Source organism: Epinephelus moara, chromosome 1 (assembly GCF_006386435.1).
Source record: "Epinephelus moara isolate mb chromosome 1, YSFRI_EMoa_1.0, whole genome shotgun sequence".
Classification (NCBI taxonomy): domain Eukaryota; kingdom Metazoa; phylum Chordata; class Actinopteri; order Perciformes; family Serranidae; genus Epinephelus; species Epinephelus moara.
The window spans coordinates 15,026,972-15,049,609 of NC_065506.1; the positions used below are offsets into that span (position 1 = coordinate 15,026,972).

General features: G+C 41.9%; 1 protein-coding gene across 1 annotated transcript in view; it reads right to left on the reverse strand.

The window, feature by feature from the left end:
- The window catches only part of fto (FTO alpha-ketoglutarate dependent dioxygenase), an 84,638-nt gene that overhangs the window by 20,769 nt on the left and 41,231 nt on the right, over window positions 1–22,638 (reverse strand). The window contains exons 7-8 of the mRNA XM_050044266.1: window positions 20,630–20,749; window positions 1,481–1,611 (exon numbers count right to left, since the gene is read on the reverse strand). Of these exons, the coding sequence (XP_049900223.1) occupies window positions 1,481–1,611; window positions 20,630–20,749 (251 nt within the window). The remainder of the gene's footprint in view (window positions 1–1,480; window positions 1,612–20,629; window positions 20,750–22,638) is intronic.

A 22,638-nucleotide genomic window follows, 5' to 3' on the forward strand; every position in this document is an offset into this window, starting at 1 on the left:
ACCAATAGGTGAGACCTGCTACCATTCAACATATCACTAGCTCTGGTCCATCCGAGCAAAATAATCCTTTAATGTTGTTGTAACCTCTCCTTGTGTGTTGTTATGGCGATCCACAGAACATGTATGCATCAAAGTTTTGTGCGTGTCGCTTTTAACTTTTTTTGTGATTTTCAACCAGCTTTGTCTCATAACAGTGTGGTTAGCAGCTATAAATGAACTATGTTAGACTTCCCTCCATTTTGCCAACATTCAGATCTCCCTGCTAGTTTGTCTGCGAAAATTCAACAGATGATGCGTTTCACATCATCCAGCAGATTTTCACTGGCTCTTGGGCTGTTGTTTGACCTATAGATTGTAATTCCTCATTTTTGTATGCCTCCCGCCACCACCAACACTGAGTACAGAAGTGGACCTCTCCCTCTCTTGCTCAAACTCTGATCAAACCTAAAAACTAGGCAGTGCTGATCAAATATAAACCAAAATGTTGTTACTGTCTTGTTTATTTTTTGCCTAAAATGTCTTCAGAACACATTTCAGTGCACTGTTTGGCTGTAATTCGAGAGTTTGTGAGCAGGAAGTAGGCGCCATACAGTTTCCTGTATTGCGAAAAACAGAGGCTGAAAAAACTGAGATCAAATGATAAAACTAATCAGGGCTGATAAGATATGATCCAAGATTCTGCTACTGTGTTACCTACTTCTCTCCTACGAAGTTTTCAGAAATATATTTTAGCTTACAGCTTAACTGTAATACAAGATCGTTTGTTACCAGCCCCCTGCCATATTGTTTATCAGACGTGCCACTCGCATTATGTCACCCAGTGGCAGCATTTATTGATCCAGTGCAGCGCAGTGCATTCTTGCAGTTGTAGATTCTCTTAAGCAAAAGCAAATGCCTTTTTCTCTGTTTTCTCTGATCACGTAGCACCAATTTGATCTCTTTACTGCAGAGACAGCCCAGTTTTATGAAAAGACAATCCAGCAGTGAAATACTTCCTTAATGGGGCTTTACTATATGTTTGCCTCTGTTGCTCATTGGTTATGATGCACATGTAAACTATTCACATCCTGGGTGTTGACCCTTGACCCCAGTGTTTTGGGTGTGTTATTTTTTGGTTGTGAACCTGTTGTAAGCCCATAGTTTCAGTTAGTTTCATTAACTGAGAGGGTTAATAATCACCATGAGCTTTAATGGTTTCACGAACAACATGTACGTTGCAGTTTTGGCAAATCTAATTGTCAACAGGTTGCCCAAAACATATATTCTATGACCTTAAATATTAACCAGAATATCTTATTTCCAGAATGAGTTTGGAGTTATTTTTCTTGTTTGTGTGTGATGGTGTTCCCATTTTGAATATGAGACAGTGCCAGTGCTCGTGCTTCACAGAGCGTCCTACTTTACCAGTCTCACACATCTGTCAGACATGTATTTTTCGAGGACCGATGGAAAGAACAAAGTTGGTGGTACATTGTGTTACCTGTCTCTCCATGTCTGTCTTTGCTGGTGTCTGTCTGTCAAGGCAGACAGCAGGGTTTCTGCCATCTCCCTCCTCCCCTCTCCTGCCTGGCCCTCCTCTTCCTTCTCCACTGTATCCAGGAAGAGCATTGTCTGGAGAAAGATAAGCACAAGTAGAAAATAGCTGCATCAAGTAGAAAGAAATGAAAAGATGTTGGGATGACAGTATGACCTGGACCACTGGAAAAATATGGCATTTAAAAAAGCTCAACCCTATCTTTAATTACTGTAACAATAAAAATAAAATTGTAAACAGGCTATAGTATTGGTTGGTTCACCACCCACTACATCCTCGAGTAAGACATATTGAAACTGTTTGGCCCTATCCCCTGAATATTAAACTGCATGGAACCAAGTGGAAAGACTACCTGAAGCAATTCCCTCCATCCTTTAGCTTCCCTCTTCAGTTTAGAAATTACACAGCTCTGAGCCAAGACTCCATTATAACATCCCTGGGACGGCGACATACAGTAAGTCTAGTATAAAGTCAGTTTCACATCAGAGGATGGGCAAATTACACCCAATATTAGAGTGTGAGTCAATTAATCACGTCCTGCACAGCACAGTGTAATGTGTGAGTATCCCCCTGTTGAACATGAATTACAGGCCGGCTTAAAGTGTGACGTGGCACATCAGTACTAATCTGAGACATCCTGGCAAACCTTCGCCTCCAAGTCCTCCGCAGCCTCTAAGCTGGTTGAGAGGGAGTCAAATGAAAAAGGATCTGGCAGCCCAAATTAAATGCAGCGCTGTCAGCCACACTCAAATCCCTCTTTCTCCCTCTTCTTCTCTACCCTTCACAGACTCTCTCCCTCTCTGAATATCCTTAAATGCCCCCCCCCCCTTCCTTCTTTCTCCCAGCCTCTGAGAAGTGATGGATCTGTAACTCTGACTGACTCTGACGCCTTGTTAAGAACAGTCTCTTCCTGTCACATCCACCAGTAAAGCACGTTCATTTCTTCCCATTAACAGTCACTCGCCTCCCCAGTCATCTAACCCTCTTTTCAAAAAACCCCACAATGTAAGGGAACCTTCATTTCTTCTCCTCTCCCTCTTTTTTTAATCCCTTTCTGACAATCCACCTGTCTGTCTTAATTCATGTGAAGATAGGTTTGATTGTCTGTGTGCGTATTTCCAAAGGAAAGCGGTGTGATTTGCAGCGGAGTAATATGCTTACTTCCTCCACACCACACAGGACAGGTGTCAAAACATGTGGCGGTGTGTGACTGATTACACCTGACTCGGAGGAGACACCAAAGATTACGGTGACCAGGAGGAAGCGGGGCCGGCTGTACTCCCTATGGAAACTGTACCTTTCGGTTTGGATCAAACCTTGTCCTCCTGGGATGAGTGTCAGGCTAAGAAAGTGCCAGAAAGTGCATTCAGACTGTATCACCATCTCAGCTAGTAGACATCACATTGCCATGCTGGCCGTGTAGCACAGTTTCAGTGTCTCAGGCACAGCACTGATGAGCAAGTGATATGTAGTTGATCTGAAACGTGCTCTGATGTGCGTCTGAGCTCACTTCAGCTCTTCCAAAAGCTGTTCTGGGAACAGAATGAGTACCAAGAAAGGAAAGACAGCACAGTCCAATGAGCTTATTCTAACTGCGCCAGAACAAAATGACAATACAGCCAAAAAAAGCCACATAATTCACAAACTGTTCAACAGCCTATAAGCTGACAGCCAAAAGTTTCTTGTCCCAATTCAATGATGATGACAGAAGTCACCAAAATAGCCAAAGCCTGCCAGCACATTGACGTCTGCTTACCTCTTCCATTAAACACGTTAAACATGCTGGTGACAACTCCTGCTTTGGGAGAGTGTGTGTACATTTGTGGGTGTGAATGCGAAAGCCTCTTTTTATGTTTGTTCTTGGCTAGTTTTTGTGAGTATAGGTGTGCCTCTGATACTGCGAATGTGTATTACCAAGACTCCTACTCATGAAATGTGTGCACGTGTATTTGCGTGCCAGAGAGTGTGTGTGCCTATGGGTGTTTAGAAAACCCGGTGCTGAGAGACGCCTTCAGGTTTAGCCACAGGCTGATCCCAAGGCCATTTAGACACCCCGTTGGTTGTTTACTGGTCGAGCCCGGCCTCAGTCAGCCATGGTGAAACCACAGCCCTTTATCTCCAGGCTCTGTGTTAGCACTAATCAGCCTCCTCTTTCCTTCTATTTACCTCATGATGACAGTAGCTATCCTCAGCCTTCACCTCTCTCAGCCTGATGCTGACCACAGATGTCCCCATGACCCAGGCCACATTCCGAGGTGAACAAGAGGACAAGGAGGACCTGGGTACCTCCATCCCTGGTCCCCAGACCCCAAACTCAAACTTGTCTATTTTCCTTCAGATAGGCATAAACATTTCCGGCCCTGTGCAGAAGCAGAGTAAGTAAACAAACACACAGCCAGGCCAAGGTGATATTTTGGTTGGAGAAGAGCTGGAGTGATGATAGCGTTCCAAGCGAGCGCTGGCTGGAGGGCAGCCTGGGGCGACTCACTAACACCTCGAGTCAGGACTGTATCTTAACACCAACAAGCATCTGTCTATTCCATCACATAACAACATGTCACTCATTCTACACAGAATAATAGAATGGGAAGACTGTTTGTTGCTGCACACAGTGCAATATGGTGTACATCCCTTAAAACTTCACAGAATAGCTGTCACAGGTCACATAACAGCTCAAAGGTAGGAGGGTTTAAAAAAAGGATGCATGCAGAACTACAGGTTTACACTCTATAAAACAGAGCTACTAGCTGGCCACCAGAGTGTCTGAGAAACTGTTAACACCCCATGAAATGTCTTAGCTGACTTTAGACCAGGACTTTCAGGGGACCCAGAGCACTCTTAAGCTCACTGGCACTCTCTAATATAGGAAACCTTTTATGTCTGCAGGCCGCAAACACTTCAAGATCTCCAAATTTACCTCCCTTTTACACTATTTTAACAGACATGCGTGATTTCTACACCAGAATAGACCATCCAAATGATGGGTGGTTACCTAAAAAGGCAGGTGGTAAACTAAATCACCGGTAAAACCAAACAGGCACCAGGTTTTGGCTGCTGGCTGGTGTTAATTAGCCACCGTGGTGCTTCTCCTCCTAAGTGCACCTCTGTCTGTCAGACTGGCAACCTCCACGCCTGCCTCCCTGCCACTACCATGTGTAACTGGCCCAGCAACAGGCCAGTATACTCTGCCTGTCTCTCTCTGAGCCAACATGTCTGTGTGCCCATATGGAGTCAGGGACAGCCCTAACTAGTAATCCATCCTCCTGCTTGTGGCTGTTATGCCACCACTGGGGGCTTTAACTCATAGTGATGGCACGCAAGCACTTCAAAATCAGTTCAAAATTACATTTACTGCATTAAAGGAATACTTCACCCCTAAAATGACCTTTTGTATATCAGATGCTTACCCTATGGTACGCTGAAATTGAGATGAAATCTTTATTTTTCTTGCATGTCTGAACAGTGAACGAAGAATCCAAAAACTAAGAAAATTCTTGATAAATTTATGTCATTGGGGTCCACATTTAACATCAGCAAAACTATGTTCTATACTATACTATACTATACTATACAATATTGTAGATACTATAACTATTTGGTGTTTTAAAGGGTTAGTTCAGTTTCAGCAAAGTCACACAATAACACAAACATACTACTTATTGAGGCAGTGGTAGAACAGCAGCTCCCATGTTCACAAAGGTAAAATTCCTGTTGGCGTCTGGCTTTAAAGAGAGCATAGATTAAGTTCCACTTTCAGTTCTGTTCCTAGTCGCAAAGGTCCTTCTGTTTGGGCAGTAGTGAACATACAGCTGGTTAACTCAGACTTGGATTATACTACACGAGTTTTGCCGTTATTAAACACAGACCCTATGACTTCCATTCAAGAACTCAAGGGGTGGATTCTTCGTTTAATTCAGTGTAACACGGGATGAGTATTTCAGATACAAATGGTCATTTGGGCGGTGAAGTAGTCCCTTAAAATGGCAAACTAATCAAGACTGATTTACTCTACAAAGAGTCAAATGTGTTTTGGGAAAAATCCACCTTTCATTTGCAGAGGAGGCTAATAACTGTTTGGTCATGGACCAGTTGGATGTCTGATTCTGGGGACCTGCATAGTATGTAGAGCCCAAATACCTAAATGGACGTCACTCTGTAGTTGAGGCATGAGCTGGTGATTACCAGAAAGTGGCTAAACTCTGCACTGGGGCTCTGCTAAAAGACAGATTTCTACCTGAGGATAATGCTAGGTGAATGACACAAAACTCTAATATCTAATATTCAGATCATAACATTGGCATGACATTTGTGAAATTAATGATATATATACCTTTTCTACCACCCCTGTTCTGCCACTTATATTAATTCATCCCTAACTTGACTTACTCCTGCTCACCAACATGGCCCGCACATCAGAAAGGTTACCTCAAGCTTTAAGGTTTAACCCTTCTTTCTAAATTTTCAGACATTCCGCTGACTTCTGCCACAGTTTAAGCTCAGCTGCTCTGACATCTGATTTCATAGGCCTTGGGAGTGGGAGTTTGGCAGACTCCATCTCCCTCGCCCCTCTAATACAAGAAACCAATATCACTTTGACCGCTGGTGGAAAAAGGCATCAGGCACCTTGCTCGGGGTAATGGATAGCTTCTGCTCACTGATATATACAACTGGGGAGCTGTGATCCTGCCAGGACCAGTTCCAGTCTGGACAAGGGATCTGTGTGTATTTGCTGCATGCCACCGTTAAGTTACTTTGCTCTTGGGGGGGACTCTCCACCGGTGGAAAAATTATATTAGCCCAGGAAGAAATAAGCCCAGACCACATTCACTTTTCTGTGACATCACACTTGATGCCATAAAAAGTGTGTGAGTGTATGTGTATGTGTGTTATTTTTTCTGCCGTCTGCCTGCTGTCACATGATTACAGATGGTTCAAAATTGAGGCATATCTGAAATTAAATTTGTTCAGTTTCCATTACGTAAGATTGGTTGATAAACACACAGTTGTGTGTATGTGTGTGAGCGGGTGCGTGTGTGTGTGTGTGTGTGTGTGTGTGTGTGTGTGTGCGTGTGTGTGTAGGAAAAAAAGTGAAGGGTGTCAACATTGCTGGTCAGGGTTGTCTTCCAGACTTTGAAGATTCACAACCTTTGATATTATCAAAGAGGAAACAGTAAAGAAAATGAGTGAAGCGAGTTCTATAAAAATGTTCTCTCAAAGATGATTCAAGAAAGTATTTTCTTTGTGTGTGTCTTTTGATTTATCTGTGCAACTTTGAGCAGTTCTTACAAGTGAAACTTACAGAGCACTGTCTTTCAAAAAGGTTTGTTGCAACAGTTCTTCCCAGTTACTCCAAATTGATCATTATAGCATTTAAGACATTTTAAATGGCAGTCAGTATCCATTTAATTTGGTACACCTGTATAGCCTATCACAATCCCAGAGCTCTGCCATAAAGTCTACCGTTAAAATGCCTAAAATGTTCAGTTTTTGTTAACACTCTCAAAGAGGTGTTAACAAAATCGAATATTGTAGAGCTGAGGTCCTAGTTGGTGATGGTGTTTCACTGGACCACAATGTATTCAGACGTGCCTGTATGTATTGCATTAGATTGTACAGGCTTACCATAATACAGTGGCCACTTTGTAAACTCATTTGTACTTTAGCCATTAGTGATGAGTACTGAAACTCAACCCTAAAATCTTATTTTTCTTATTTTTTAAATCTTTAATTTTAGAATTTCTGGACAGACCCCTAGAAAGTTTCATTCAAAGCCTGTCTCTGTGTTTTTTTATGATAAAGCAATACTTCAAACTCCTTAGAAGGATCCCTAATTTTACTCTGTGAATGCATTTGTGTGTGTGTGCGGGTATGTTAAATAACGTGTTCTCGCAATCTCCGTGGTGATAGAAACCAAGACCCTTCTGCCAGATTGACCCTTGCAAGGTCGCGGGCACCATCAATTATGTCAGCCAGTAAAATGGGCTTCGCTACACACAGCAGATTATATGGAGTGTAAAACATTAGAAAAATGTGTCTGAAACATCAGAGTAACATGTTTGAAGTGACAATGGGTTGGGGTAGGGAGGGTAGAGACACTCCCAAAAAGGGAAGACCCCTGACAAGTGATTTTGTTTGAAGGCATTGTAACACACTCAAGTGGGCAGGGATGCTTTCTATGGCCCCAACAGCACTCCATCTTCCCAGCAGAATACAAGCGGGATGGAAGGACATATGCTTTCCACAGGGTCAAATGAAGCAGAACTCACAGGCTTTTGTGGTGCTCCCTTTTGGTGGCCAGAAGAAAAGGCAAATCTGTTGTTGGGTTGTAGTCCAATGGGCCCACAAATATCGCATAAAAATTCACCGGCCTGTTTCTTGCAAGGCTTTTGTCTCTGCCTCATGATAAGGAGTGTGGATCCAGTTGGCCTTAATGGCTAAACCACATAGTTCTTGGTCTGAATGAGCTCTCCAGCAGGCTGGGTCAGGGGACACACACACACTTGTGCAAGCGCCTTGCTGGTCTGGCAAGAATGCATCATCCATCCATCACAAGAAAGCTTTGAGAGGCGCTTTGACTAATTCAGGACAATGAAGACAGAGCTGGACAGAGATGTTTGCGATGAGCGTGACACTCAAGCACCTTCTGCTCTGTTAAAACCCTCTTACTCTCTTTCACTATATGAAAGCTGAGTCTAGATTCTAGCTAGATAGCAGATTGTGATCAGCACCTCACTCTCCTGCCAGTAAAAAGCTTTTTGCTGACTGGGGCCAAAGCCAGCCTTTCTAAGCCCCAGAGTTACAGTGTAACACACACTGCACCATACTTCAGGTCTTCAAAAATGCTAAACCAATAAAAAGGGTTTCCATCCATCTAGACACGCTCACATACAGGTTGTGTTTTTTTTTCAAAGGGAGAATATGTCTGCGGGGCTGAAATGTGCTGCTAACAAAGTTTTGATTGACTACAAGAAGTCTGAAGCCCAGTGACTCCTCAATTTTTGCATCTGGCTGAAAACCGTGAAGCGAAACTAAACAGGCCCTCTTATATGTCTAGTCTGACATCAATTGTGATTTACCTATAGAGGTACAGTGAAAAAGAATTACTATGTCTAAAGTAGAACAGATTAGGATCTGCATGTTCCCTACCATAGGAATACTGTTTATTACAGACCATGAGCTCTGAGTAGAAGAATAGTATCAGCCATAGACAAACCTTGGTTTTACGGATAATCTTGTTGCATCGCTTAAGATGAGCCATTATTGTTAATGAAATTTGTTCTTTTGTGACATTATTTGGGATTTCAATCAAGTGCTTAAAGGTACAATGTGTAAGATATGGCTAGAATTTTAGTTTAAAAAATTTAGAAAATAACCTAACAATATCAACAGACTGTGAGGAGTTACCCGTTTTGATGTACTGACATGTATGTTTTGTGTTGCAGAGATATCTACTGAAATAAGCATGCTACAGTAACTAGCTAGCCCCAGACTGTCCTTTCCTGTAATACCACTTGTACCTTGAGAGGTCATAATGAGTCACTGTAGCGTCCAGTCTGCCCTAAGTCCAACATGAGAGGACAAAGACGTCAAGTCCAGTATTTAGTTTTGCTGTTTTGAGATACCTGCGATCTCTCCCAACATAGAGTTCATAGATCTTTTTATGTCCTTGACTTCCTATTTTTCGAAACTGGCAAACAGACGATCGAGGTCCAAAATCCATGATACAGGTGTGGTTAGGTCAGCCACTTGAGGCTGAAATACAGCCAAGCAAAGCTAGCCCAGCTAGCTTTGTCGGTTGAGCAGTCCATGATCTTACATTGTTGTCTTAATCCAGGCATTAGTCCAAGCCAAAACACGTCCAGAGCTAGATAATCTGAGGTAACCCAAAATCCCAAATCCTTTGTTTTTAGGCAAAGACTTTTGAAAAGCTGAGAGACATATGTAGCACAGACGATGCAACTAATGGCAACAAAAAACTTGCAGAAAAGCATTTAAAATGGCGTCGATATATGCTTTTGATGTGGCTGTTTTCTTGCTACATTGGTTTTGTTAAATCTGCCACATGTGAAGAGATAAGAGTGTTTTTGATCGTCTCTCAGAGTTTCAGCAGTTTGGTTGAATTTTGTATATTCTTGCCCTGCTGTTAGTTAGCAGTTAGCTTGGAAGTGAACTGCTGCCCCCCATCTAGTTTGGAGCCAGGCGTTACGCATTGCACCTTTAATCTGATGCTTCCCTATTGCTCAGTTGTGAATCAGACCAGCAGCTTTGTTGTTCTCTCCACACTACATGACTATACAGTGACAGACAATGGCATACATCATGAAGCAGTTACATATAACTTGATTATGGACTCAAATACAGTGCTCTTTAAGACGCTGTCTACTTCAATCTGGCAAAGAGGTCACAGACACTCCAACAGTTTTTACGTCTGTTCAACACAAACCGTTTATGCCCTAAATTCTAGGAAATATACTCTAGAGTACATTGAACTAATTAGTTAAAGGGAATCGAAGATGAATACAGTACACTTTGGATTGAGTCACATCATGTACCTAATTATTGCAATGAATCAAAAATCTATATTACATTGTATCTTGACATCAAAAAGCAGTCAAGTTCAAACTAATTTTCATGACGCTTATGTTTGCTTATCGTTTGTATTCCGGGTTTAATCTTTCGACAAAATAGACCCTAATTGTTATGCTGTTCAGCAGCCAACTCTTGCTGTAAGTGTGTGTGTTGAAACTCTTGATCAGGATTTGAACAAAGCCCCTGAGGACTTTTCAATCAATCTGTACTTTTAAATGCATTACCATACTGAAAGAAAATTCAATTGATGGTAGTGAAAGGAACATAAAACCACAAGGCGTGAGGAAGAAAGGAAAATATAGTTAAGGACTCTAACATGTATATGCTCTGGTAAACAAGCAGCAGTAATGCTGTGTTTCCATACATTCTGTTGGTTATTATTAATAGAAAAATGATTATGTTAGAGTTACTCAAGTGTTTCTAAACACACCTGTGTTTTCACACATTTCCACAACGTACTTTGTCCGCCACTGCTGTGTAATGTATGTGTATGCGTGATTGCTCCCCACCAAGGGAGGCTGATGAGAGCAGCTAAAGGGTGTTTATGAGACTGTTAGCCAGGAGAGGATGCCGCCCTGCAGCTCTTGCCCAAATAAAAGAGCCATTTATTACATCCAACATGACCCTCTCATTACACACAAATAGGAATTAATGAGCGCTATATCGGGCGCTCCCAGCGGAGCGAGGCGGGGCCCGCTAAAGGACTAGCGTTAATTACATTGTCCTACATCTCACCCATTTAACACCACCCATCAGATCGCTCTATCTGCAGGGAAAGGATAGGAGGGTGGAAGAGATTCACTACCTGGAAGGATGGCCACTCTCAGGTTCACCTGTGCAGCACAGCTCACCAACTTTACCGATCAGGCGTGGGGATACAGTAACACTGGAAGGAATGGCTTTACAATACAGGACACAAGGCAGCTGTGTATGTGAGAGATCAGACGGGTTTTAAACAAGTCCAGTAAAACAAAGTAATTACCAAAACAGTCAGTAGTAAAACTCAATTGGATCTTGCACAGCAACTTCTTGGTTCAATGTCAAGTTACCATAATTACCACTGTTGTGCATGCACACAGTTTAATAATGCAAAGTATTATAACGGCACTTTGGGTGTGTACGCTTCAGGTTTTAAAAGTAATTTAAACACCCAGAGTAAAATACTTTGGGATTTCTTGGAACACCAATGTTACTTGTCCAATGGTGCTCCATTGTAAAGGTGTAGCTACCAGCGTTGGGATCTCAGAAGTGAAAACATAACTGATAGGATTGATGGTCAAAACTACAAAAACAGACCCCATGTTGTAAAAGATGGGATTTTCTTTTCAAACTTCACATGGGAGAGAATCTGCTTTACCAGAAAACACACATCTCAGGTTTGATCTCTGTCGGGTTATCCTCTTCATACTGTACATGCCATGTTTTGAAAGGTGCACGGTCAAACAAACAAAACAAAAAAAAAAACAAGGAATGAAACTTCCCAGAATGCTCCCAGGACTTGTACTTCCTCCTGACTGTACTCACATCCTCTTGTCTACAGCATCAGCTTTTCATCTCCTTCTGGTTTACTTTCTCTCGCACGCTCTGATTTCAACTTAAATCTTTACTGTTATCTCACTCTTCCCTTCACCCGTGAAAATGCCACACCTTTCCTCCCCTCATTTGTATCTCTGTTCCACCTCCCTACACGCCCCCCACCTCCCCCCAAAAATGATACAATTATCATCAACAATCTTTTCCCCACATTTCTTCCTTTTCTTTGCATTTCTTCAAGCGAATCAGACAATTTTACACTGTCTTCCCATCAGGATCATCCCCATTCTCTGCACTCATTGTTTTCATGGGAAGCTTTATGTACTTAAAAACCTCAACACGAGAGCTGCTCCAGTGACTCTGAAGAATTAGAGACGTACTGAGGTATTAAGTGGTTAGTATTTTTGCTGTGCAAGATGCAACACTCCCAACAAAAAGCTTATTAAGGATCAAATTCTCACCAAATTGGAGACCTTATGCCGACAGCTTTCTCAGAGATGATACATGCTACAGTGAGATAACTGACTCTGAGGTGTTTGGCCTCTTAGGCTGGTTTGTTTCATTTGCTCATTGTGTGTACGGCATGTTTTTGTTTTTGTACTTAAAGGCGCTGTATGTAAGAATGTGGCCCAAATGGTTACTGCACTCAAATTCAAAATACTGCTGTGAGTCGTGTCCGCCCCCCCTCCCCTACAGATTCGAGGTTGCTGGACAGTGGCACGCTGGAGACTGATTTGTTTGCCCACGGGCGGCTGCCGTGGCAGGGCCGTGTCGCCGCATCCTTGATCTTCGGTTTTCCAGCGGACCGTACGAGCAAGTCCGGCTTCTCTGCTGCTAACGCTGCTGCCGGGATACAGCTGAGGAGGAGCTGGCTGCTAATGCTATGTACCAGGACACTGCTAATGCTGCTTGCCGTGCTGCTGTAGCTCAGTCGTAACTGTAACTGATGCTGAGACTCTACTGACTGCGTGACTGGTAGACGGCGGTGGGTGGCGCAACAGGCCAAAACACAAATTCAAAACATAAACATGATTTGTGGACCGTAAAATATTTTTTTAGATGCAAATATTCTGGCTGTACTATTGTTGTCGGTGAGATCAGTATGTGATATGAACATTATTCCTTAGTCTCTGTGACATATTAGGATGTTTTTTACGACTATTTGCTTTAGATTTCTTACATATAGCTCCTTTAAACTGGTTGCATGTATTCTTTTTGAAAGAACCTTAAACAGGTATGTTCTTTTTTTTGTCCCTAATTAGGTTTTTGGGTGGGATTTTTTCATTGCTCACTTTAGATCTTTAGTTGGGGTGGGCTGTTTTCATTTTCATTAATCAGTTTGAATTTATTGTTTCACTATGTTGGGGAGATATGAAGTCCTCTGAGACTGTGACTGTGACTAGGGGCTGTACAAATAAACGCAAAATTAATCTGAGCTGACATGCAGATAAACAATAATAAGGATATTAACCACAGGACCTGATGAAGATCCAGATTCTGACAATTTTAATAAAAGTGTGCGTACAGAGTTCAGAGCAGGAAGGATCTATTTTTGCTCCCCCTGGCTCATAGAGTTCGGCACCACATCCCAATGTGTGTACTGCTATATCTGAACACGAGAAGTACTGAACAAGCGACAGACAAGCTCTGGTTCTGTATTCAAGAGATGAGATTAATATTCAACTAAAACCATTTTTTTCTTGGCTTTTGGTGACAAATCAGTGTGTTTTCTTGTGTCTGTGATAATTTCTTTCACCCCGCAACTTTGACACGATTGCCTGCAAGAGTAAACAATTACACCTGGATCAAAGTACGGGAATAATTATATATCAACCGCTGGTTAGTGGTAATGTCTCTAGTCAGCTATAAGAGGGCGGGCTTTGCTATGAGATGCTCTGAAATCTCTCTTTCATCTTTTTATACTTTCTCCCCCATCAAGGCACTTTTCAACACACAAACACACACACACACCCTTCTCCCTTGCATCTCTCCCTCTGTTGGTATGACACAGGAAAAAGCTGGGCCCTGCAGCCTACCCCGCCGTCCGCACTGAATGCGATTAAGCTGAGCAGTGATTAATCTGGGCTGCCCCATAATTCCTCTTTACCACTTTAATGGATGTTATCTCCCCTCCTCTGAAGGCTTATCTTGCTGATCGGGGCCAAGGATGAGGAGAGGGAGAGGAAGAGGAGGGGGGACGGCTATGGGTAGAGGGGGAGAGAGAAATCAAACAAAATCCATACAGAGGTAAGTAAATGAATAAGTAAGTAAATAAGTGAGTAAATAAATAAATGCGGGGATTGAGAAAGCTGCTAAGCGGATAAGGCAGATCAGTCTCTGTAAAGTGCTCATTTGTTTTCTAAGAAGACGAGACAAGCCGCCTTCAAAGCCTGCTGATACAGTAAAAACACTGTCAACATCACAATTCACAGACAAACAAAATAAATTATCCAAACCGCTGTCAATAAAACTCCCCACCCCCTCATTGTAAAGAAGAGGTGTACTCTATACTGTAGCTGACAGTCATGAGAACAAAGACATTAAAAAAATAAAAAAGTGGGGACTTTCGATGAGCTCATTTTCTTTCATAAACAGCAGTGACGTAAAACAATGGCATTGTTTCGTTTGTGGTTTCCACGCTGTGACACAAAGTCAAAGATAGCTAAGCTCCTCTGATACATTCCGAATTCAGTCATCCACAGCCCCGAAACAAGTTTGCTCAGGTCTGTTACTGTAGGAATGAAAGCGTAACAACTCTCCCCACCTTAGCTTTCAGGACAATCAGCTACATCCTGTTATTGAGAAATAATTACACACATGTATGAGGAATGGTTTTAATCATTTTAAATGAGAAAGCTCCGCGAGGAATTGTCCTAAAGAAGAGAAGATGAGCTGGTGTCAGGTTTTGTTCACCAACAGACAGTAATACATAGTAAAACACTATGAACTCTGATAACAAGTGCAATTACGCTTGGCAACCGTGTGTGCATGTCTCTGTGTGCACATTTGAATAGGCCACTTTATTGAAGTATTGCAAAATAGATCCGAATTAATTCCATGAAAGGAGACAGAAAAAATAAAAAAAATGCAGCAATCCTCTCCATTTCAAACATTTTTTAAACTCCCCTAAATGGACACCACTGCACATGCAACAAAGTGTGTTTGTTGTTGTGTCTGTCCCACTGTTTTTGCCCTTCCATGTCTGTGTCCATGTGTATAAACGCACATGTGAGACGCCAGCTGAGATGTGACAGGGTTAAATCCATTCGTAGCTCTTCTTTTTTTCCCCCCGCTTCGGCTTACAGCGATGTTGCAGTGAGATTCTGTCATAGACAAACCTCTGTGGGATTCCATTCACTACTAGTGTACATCTTTAGGTACAAAGCTGCGGGCTGCATTGGCTCCAGGTAACATAAACGCTCCCTTCAAGCCACCGCGTATCTGCCCATGAAAATTCTCTAAAGGGGTTTAAGCATTTACGCAGAACACTATCAGGCACTGCCGAAAATTCAGCTTACCCTGTTGAATAGGGACTTCAAAGAGAATTGCAAATACCTTTGCACCGCTACATTTTCTCCCCTCGCTCTCTCTCTTTCCCTCTCTGTCTCTTCCTGCTTCTTTTCATTTTATATTTCCAAACTCAAGCTGCTGCGTGATGTAAAATGTATTATCAGCCATATATTTCCTCCTTAAATGAATAATAACAATAATCTTTGAGTAATTTCTTTTTTATGCAGCTCCGTCTAAATAGGGCAAAGCAAGCAAGCTAATACAGAGCCACGGGTAAACAAGGCCGTGCAATAATGAACGTGTGGATTAGGCCTCTAGTCTATGTTGTGCGATAAGGAAAAACAGCTGCTACTATCCAGGTAACAGCACGTATTGACTGTCAATGAAGGATAAACTACTGTGCAGCTGCACATTTACTTCTTTCAGTCACACTGTGGGCACACGGCACACACATATAAAGACATGGGGACACAAACAAACCCGCATGCAAACACACAGACACACACACACCATGCATATATGCGTAAGAGCCACAAAGAATTGGAATATAATAAAAGTATAAGCCTATTTGCACAGTATAGAGCTTAAAATGCAAAACAATACGATGCATAAACACAGTGTGATTTAATGTAAGAGATAATAAATGGCTTCATAATGAGCAATATAAATGGTCTTTAAACACTTTACTGCTTAGTTCACACTTATAATTAATCTGGGTTCCATGTGTGCATATAAAGTGGGTATAAAACTCTGCCCGACTGTGCCGAGTAAAATGCCGAGCGAAAGAGAAAAATTACTGCTGGTAAACATCTGCAACACGATTCAGCTGTGGCCTCTAGCTCTTCGAAATATGCTGCCTCTTTTTCCCTCAGCAGGACCAGCACGGCAGGCTCTCCAAATAATACATTACAAAAAATTGCTCCCTGAAATTATTTACGGTGAAACGCACAACAGAAACCATAACATTTATAATGTTTTACAAAGCCATCAAATAAGTGGAGAGGGGATTAATTGCCCCGGCCCGACCTTAAAATAATTATTTTGAGCGGTGCAACTCTAAACTCCAATGAAATTGATACACTTTGATAATTAGATTCTTGGCACTGACCCGCTGAAGTCAATAAAGGTTATTAAGGCCAATTGCTGTCTAAACGCATTACGGGCAGGGTAAACTGTCCATCGGAGGCCCCTGCTACTCCAGCGCCAATATGATAATCCATTCTCCGTCCTGGGGGTTTCTTCCCCAGCGCCTGTGTCTCCACTCTGCCATACAAAACCAGATTGGATTCGCTTAACCTTTCCAGGACTTTGATCAAATGAGCTCACACAGCAATAACATTTACATTGACCCCCCACCCCTCCTCCCCAACACACACACACAACCCTTCTCTCTCTCTCTCTTTTTTTTTTTACCTCCTCCCCCTCTCTGTGTCTCCCTACAGCTCACCACCCTCCCTCCTCGACCACTCCTCAGCACCGACCCTCCACACGCTAGGTCAATAACCTAATCAGCTATCGATGGCGGCCGGGGCCAGGCTGCGTATGATTGCAGAGCAAGCCTCCTCAGCAGCCCAGATTGTTTCCGAAGACAGTTATTAAAGTGAGGGGAGAAGATGATATGGTCACCAAAGCGCATCCCTGCACATTCACACACGCACGCATGCAGAAGTCAGCCACAATTACAAATCAGAGGAGGTAAATTTTGCCACACAATGAGGAAAAAAAAAGAGTATACAGCATATACGTGTGTGTGACCAAACCGTCTGAAAACAGGGAGTGACAGGCTGGGTGAATGGAGTAGAGGAAGACGTGGCCCCGATACCACTTCCTGTTTTGTACATCTTGAAGTATACAAATGTATTCAACTGAGTGGATCCAATTTATTATGAAAGTGGATTAATTTCCTTGATATGTGTTGAAAAGATTTCCATCTACAAGGCTCGTTCTGCTGTCAAACGATGGAGAAAGTGTGAGAAAGAGACAGAGATATGGCGAGATTGCGGGAGTGAGAGAGGGAGAGAACAAGGGAAAGAAAGAACATAAAGAGGGAGAGAGAGAAGGAGGGGAGGAGGAGGGGGGGACGGAGTGCATTGAAATCTCTTTGCTTCCGCGGTGGCTTTTGAAGTTGTGAGATGAGCAGCCACAGAAGTCAGGAAAGTGACAAATTAGGGAAAAAGCTGTACTGTGCAAGCAGAGCTGCTAAATCAATTAAAGTCATGCCAAGTGCATACATTAACATCAATGGCACACACATACACACTCTCACACAAACACACACGCGCAGGACAGGGAGAAAAAAAAAGGGGAGATGTGCTCATGGGCTCGTCGCTGTCGCTTCTCCCCCACAGTGAAAAGAGGAGAGATAAAAAAAATAACACACCGGTATTTAAAATATTCTGCATAAAGCCAAGACTCTCTGTCTATTGTCAGTCAGACGGAAGCTATTCATTGTTGCTAGTTTAAGGAAATGTCACTATTGTGTGATAGCCATGATAGCAAAGTCCTGAGGGAACGTAAAGCTGCGAGCGAGGCAGGTCTAAATGGACTTTAGCACCCTGGATCACAGGGGAATGTAAAACCTTTAAGTTAATGTCCTTTTTCCATTCTCCAGAAACAACCTTTACCTTAAACCCCCCCAACACACACACACACACACACACACACTCACACACACGTTGTACTTTTGCTATACATTCACATACACATACCCGCACACAAAGTTTATTCAGCAGCACGTCTCTTTGTTTCTATCAAGAAACCACATGAATTCATGAGGTACCAAAAAGAAGGCAAGCAAGCAAGTGGACTTGTTTTGTGTCGGTTCTTTATTTATTTATTTATGTATTTTATCAGAATGTCATTCAAATGGAAGGATGAGCATTTGCATGACAACAGGCTGAGGAGCAGAGAGGGAGCCCCAGGGAGAGACAGTATCCATAAACAGGAGCTAGTCCCCCCATATTGCAATATTCTTCATACAGACTAACAAACGCATACATAGCCCAGCGCATCCCACAACACTGTGTGCTAAATATGACAATAAAGAGAGGAGGGCTGGCTGTTTGTATTGCTATTTTAGCAGGATAAAACAATAGGCTGTTTTATTGCTACAGCGCAGAGTATAAAACAACACAGTGTCAATTTATAAACCCTATTTAAAGAGACATATATTTGTTATTTTAAAATACCCACGGTGATATCAAATTGGTTAAAAATAATGCTGCGTTAAAATACACTCTGCAGGCAAGAGCAGAGAAATCTAAATAAATAAATGGCAAACAGCATCTGCATGCACTAGGTCACTCGCGTTTCACTAAATTACACTATACTGTCAATTGCCAGCTTCAAAATGTAAAATATATGCAATAAAGGAATGTAGGGGGGGAGCCCACGTAATTTAAATAACTCAAAGTAATTTAGAGGAATGCGTTTTAATCTAACTGCAGAAAAGCCACAGCTATCAAAAGCTCCAAAAGGAAAAAATCTATAAGTCACATCTATAAAGTGCTTTTCATCAGCATATCAGGGGTCGATGCATGTATGTAAATATTGCTTGCGAGAGCAATAATGTTGTCTTTCATCACAATGGTGAGTGATTACGTTTACGCGCTCACCAGTGTATTATTTTTGCAAAGGTTCAATATGCATTTCTGCAGAAGATATACTTGCTTTTCTGTGATTTGCACCAGTGTGATTAAATCAAATTTATCAAACTGTAAAAGTATACACACAGCAAAATAATTTGAGATGTGACAAATTGTATTTACGGATAATATATATATATATATTTTTTTTTTTTTCTTTTACTAAAAAGTGGCTCACATTTTCCTTGCTGTATTGTGTAAAGTCCGATGCTAACTTTCTACTGCATGACAGAAATCCACATGAGTGACACACACACAAACACACACACACTGAATATGGTTTGCTTGCCCATTAGAGTGACGGAGACACAGCAACAGAGAGAAAGACCTCACATTTCACTGATGCCCTTTTCTAAATACAGGTCCAAATCACACACTTCATCTGGGCCCGGAGGTGGAGCTCTAGATGAGTTTAGCCCCTGTCTACTAACCCCTCCACCCACCCACCCTCTGCCAGGCTGTTCGACTAAGTGAGAGAGAGAGAGAGAGGGAGAGACTATGAGTGGAGCAGCGTCGGCAGCAGCAGTACTGTTCTCCTCCAGCCCCTGTCTTTATCCCCGCCTGAGCATTAGATGTGATTACTGCTCAGCGCTCGACACTGACAGAGACAGAGAGCTCCCAGAGACAGCAGGAGTGGGTGAGAGACATAAAGAGACACAGGGAGTGCGGAGGAGAGAGAGAGAGAGAGAGAGAGAGAGAGAGAGAGGGAGCACAGAGGAAAAGAGGAGCACAGCTCTTTCGCTCCCTCCGCTGCTGCTACAGTGATACAAGAGTGCCCCCTGCTGCTTCTGCTGTCTGGGTGTTAAACACACACACACACACACACACACACACACACACACACACTCTTTGAAATCTAGCTATGAGAGACGGACTGCGTAGAACCTGCGGGGAGGGACAGAAAGCGAGACCAAGCATGTATCTGTGTGTGTTTGTGAGCTGCATATCTACACTGCTGTGTGTGTGTTTGTGTGTGTGTGTGTGCGGCACATATGTACTGTATAGAGCTGTGACTAAGGTTAATTATGAGTCTGACATTACTAAGTGATTCCTTTACAGTGGTGTCTAACTAATAGCTGCGTGCCCACGTTCCTCTCTAATAAAACTTCTGTGAGGCTACAATTAAACACATGACACATCCATAATAATGCAGCGTGGTGAGAAGTTAGACAATCATCATGTAATTTTAAACACACCCTCCCTTGTGAGGAACATTATTGGGCAGCAGATCACTTGTGTAGTTTGTATAAGAAGCACAAGCAAAGGCATGTTGAGCATTTAGAAAGGTGGAAACCCTTATTATTAAATGACAGGGTGCCTACAATCATCATGGAGCTGCTCGTATTTTGGGGAAATGGTAGAAGAAAGTATCAGATTTTTTTTTTTTTTTTTGTTTCAATTATTATTATAATATTAACTTTTTAGAATATTATTGGGGTAAAACTTCAGATAGTTGATGGCTTTATTTACAATAAATTACATATTGGCTTTGGCAAAAATGTCTTTCTATTCTCTTATGGAACAGTTTTTGTATATTTAAAAAAGCTATTTCTCCTTATGTTTATTTTCATCTATTTTCTAAAACAGGAGTGGCATCACTTTAAAGCCTTGGAATGAAGATAGTGTGTCTGTAAAACTTAACTGGGAAAAAAAACGTTTCCTGCTATGGAAACAGCCTGCACATTAAAATTAAAATACATTTAATTTAACCATTTAAGGATTAGCAATGTGAGTGACACTGAGTTCAGTAAACTATGCAGGCTGAGAGACCAGACAGTGAGGATGCCTTATGACCTGCAGTGCATCTGAGCGGCCTTACCATCGTCTCCATGAGCTTCCAGTCCTTCTCCAGCTGCTCCATCGGTCTGGTCCACCAGCTGCAGAAGCGGGCGTAGCGATGGCCCTGAAACCAGTACTGTCGCAGCCACTCGAACTCCACCTACACACACGCAGACAGGATGAAAAAGGTGGTTCAGACATACCAAATCTCCTATAGGTGTATACAAATAAAAATAGAAGTGGAAAACTGTCACTGCTCCTCAGTAAAACACATTTGACATTACAACATATTTTATTTAATGTAAAGGAAAACATTTCATGTGTTACTTAAATTGTAAAATTATCTAACAAAACATACATATGGAACTTTATAATGTCATATGTGTCTACAAACAAATACACTGATAATTGTTTTTATTCTCATTTGATAGATTTTTTTCCAAAATAGTCTTTCAATTTTGACCGATTATCAAGTAAAAAATTTTAAATAATACAAAAAAAATTTCTATATATTTTAATAACTTTAAACTGTTAAAAAATATATATATTTAAAAATCACACTTTACATTTTCTATGAGCAGCTGTCAGATTTTTTAACAGGTAGGCTTAATATCTTTTTTTAATAAATATATTACAGTGTCTACCGTCATACCTAAATACAGAATATCAGTCTTTTCCTGTCTGAGTAAATTTATAATTAAACCTTAATGAATTTTAAAGATTTTATAAAACCTCCTTCCAAAATTATACATATAAAAAAAAGTATTACCTTGAATTGTCAAAAATTTAAAATATATATATTTCAGAGTACATTCACTCATTTTTATGAGTCTCTGAAAGGAACAGCACAGAGAAGACACATGAACAACATGAATACAAACTGTCCTACCACAAACAGGACAAAGAGGTCATCTATAAAAGTACAATCACACCCTTATTAAACTAACAGACACCTGGACAAACAGACCCACAGTGCATCACACACAAATATGAGTATGTCTGTTCACACACACACCTTCCCGTCAACACACCTGAAAACTCCGCCCTCCTCCTCCTCTCCTCATTCTCCTCCCTCCTTCCCCTCCTCTCCCACTCCCTCGCTCCGTCTGGAGATGACAGTCTCGGCTGCCGAGCCGCTCCCCTCTCCTCCACTGGGAGTGTTTTTGTTTCCTGCTCTTTTGAAGTGCTGATTTAATCCTCGCAAGGATGCTTCATGTAGCCAGGTGTAGCCTATCTATTTCTAAGTGTGTCTTTCCGTGTGCATGTTTGTGTGTTGAACGCGTGGCAGTGTGTTTGCGCTCTTGCGTGTATCTGTCTACATAGGTGTGTGAGCGGCTTTGTTAACGTCTCTGCATACAATTGCCGATGTGAGTGTGTGTGTGTCAAAGATTGCCCCAATTGCCGCCAACGTAAACGTGAGACGCTGTGAGCTGCCCTCCCCCAAAACGTCCTACAAAGCATCATCCACCCAAAACAATGCACGCTCCGTTTCGTTTTGACGCCGACAACTGTACAACACAAAGAGAAGTTGCATGCAAAGGAGCCGCATATCAAATGGGACAGAGAGAGCTATTGTTGCTTTACTGAAAACTATTTTGTTTATTGTTCTTCTAACAGGGCATTAGCCAATGTGTACAACAGAGCTGTTTTACAGCTGCAAACTCATAAATAGTCCCAATGAGATTTAAGCTGGTGAGTTCTACCAAAAGGTCTCCATAGTAATGGCACAAATTTTCATGTAAACAAGTAATCCACTCTCATCCAACCCTGTCTCTCATATACAACTGATTTGCATTAGCTGATATGTTTTGAAGGACTATGTAACCTATCACCTTTTGGTTTTGAGAGGTACAAAAAGTCAATGCTGTCAGTGACTTGAAACATGAGGAATGGATGGAACATGAGCTTCGGTCTCTATTGCTGATGACAAGTGCTTAGCGCAGTATCCACCTTCACATCCTCCCTAGAACTTTTTGCTGCAGTGCGGGAAAATTAAAAACCTGCACTGGAACAAAAGATTGCCACCAAAAGTAGTCTGGGTGGCAAAAT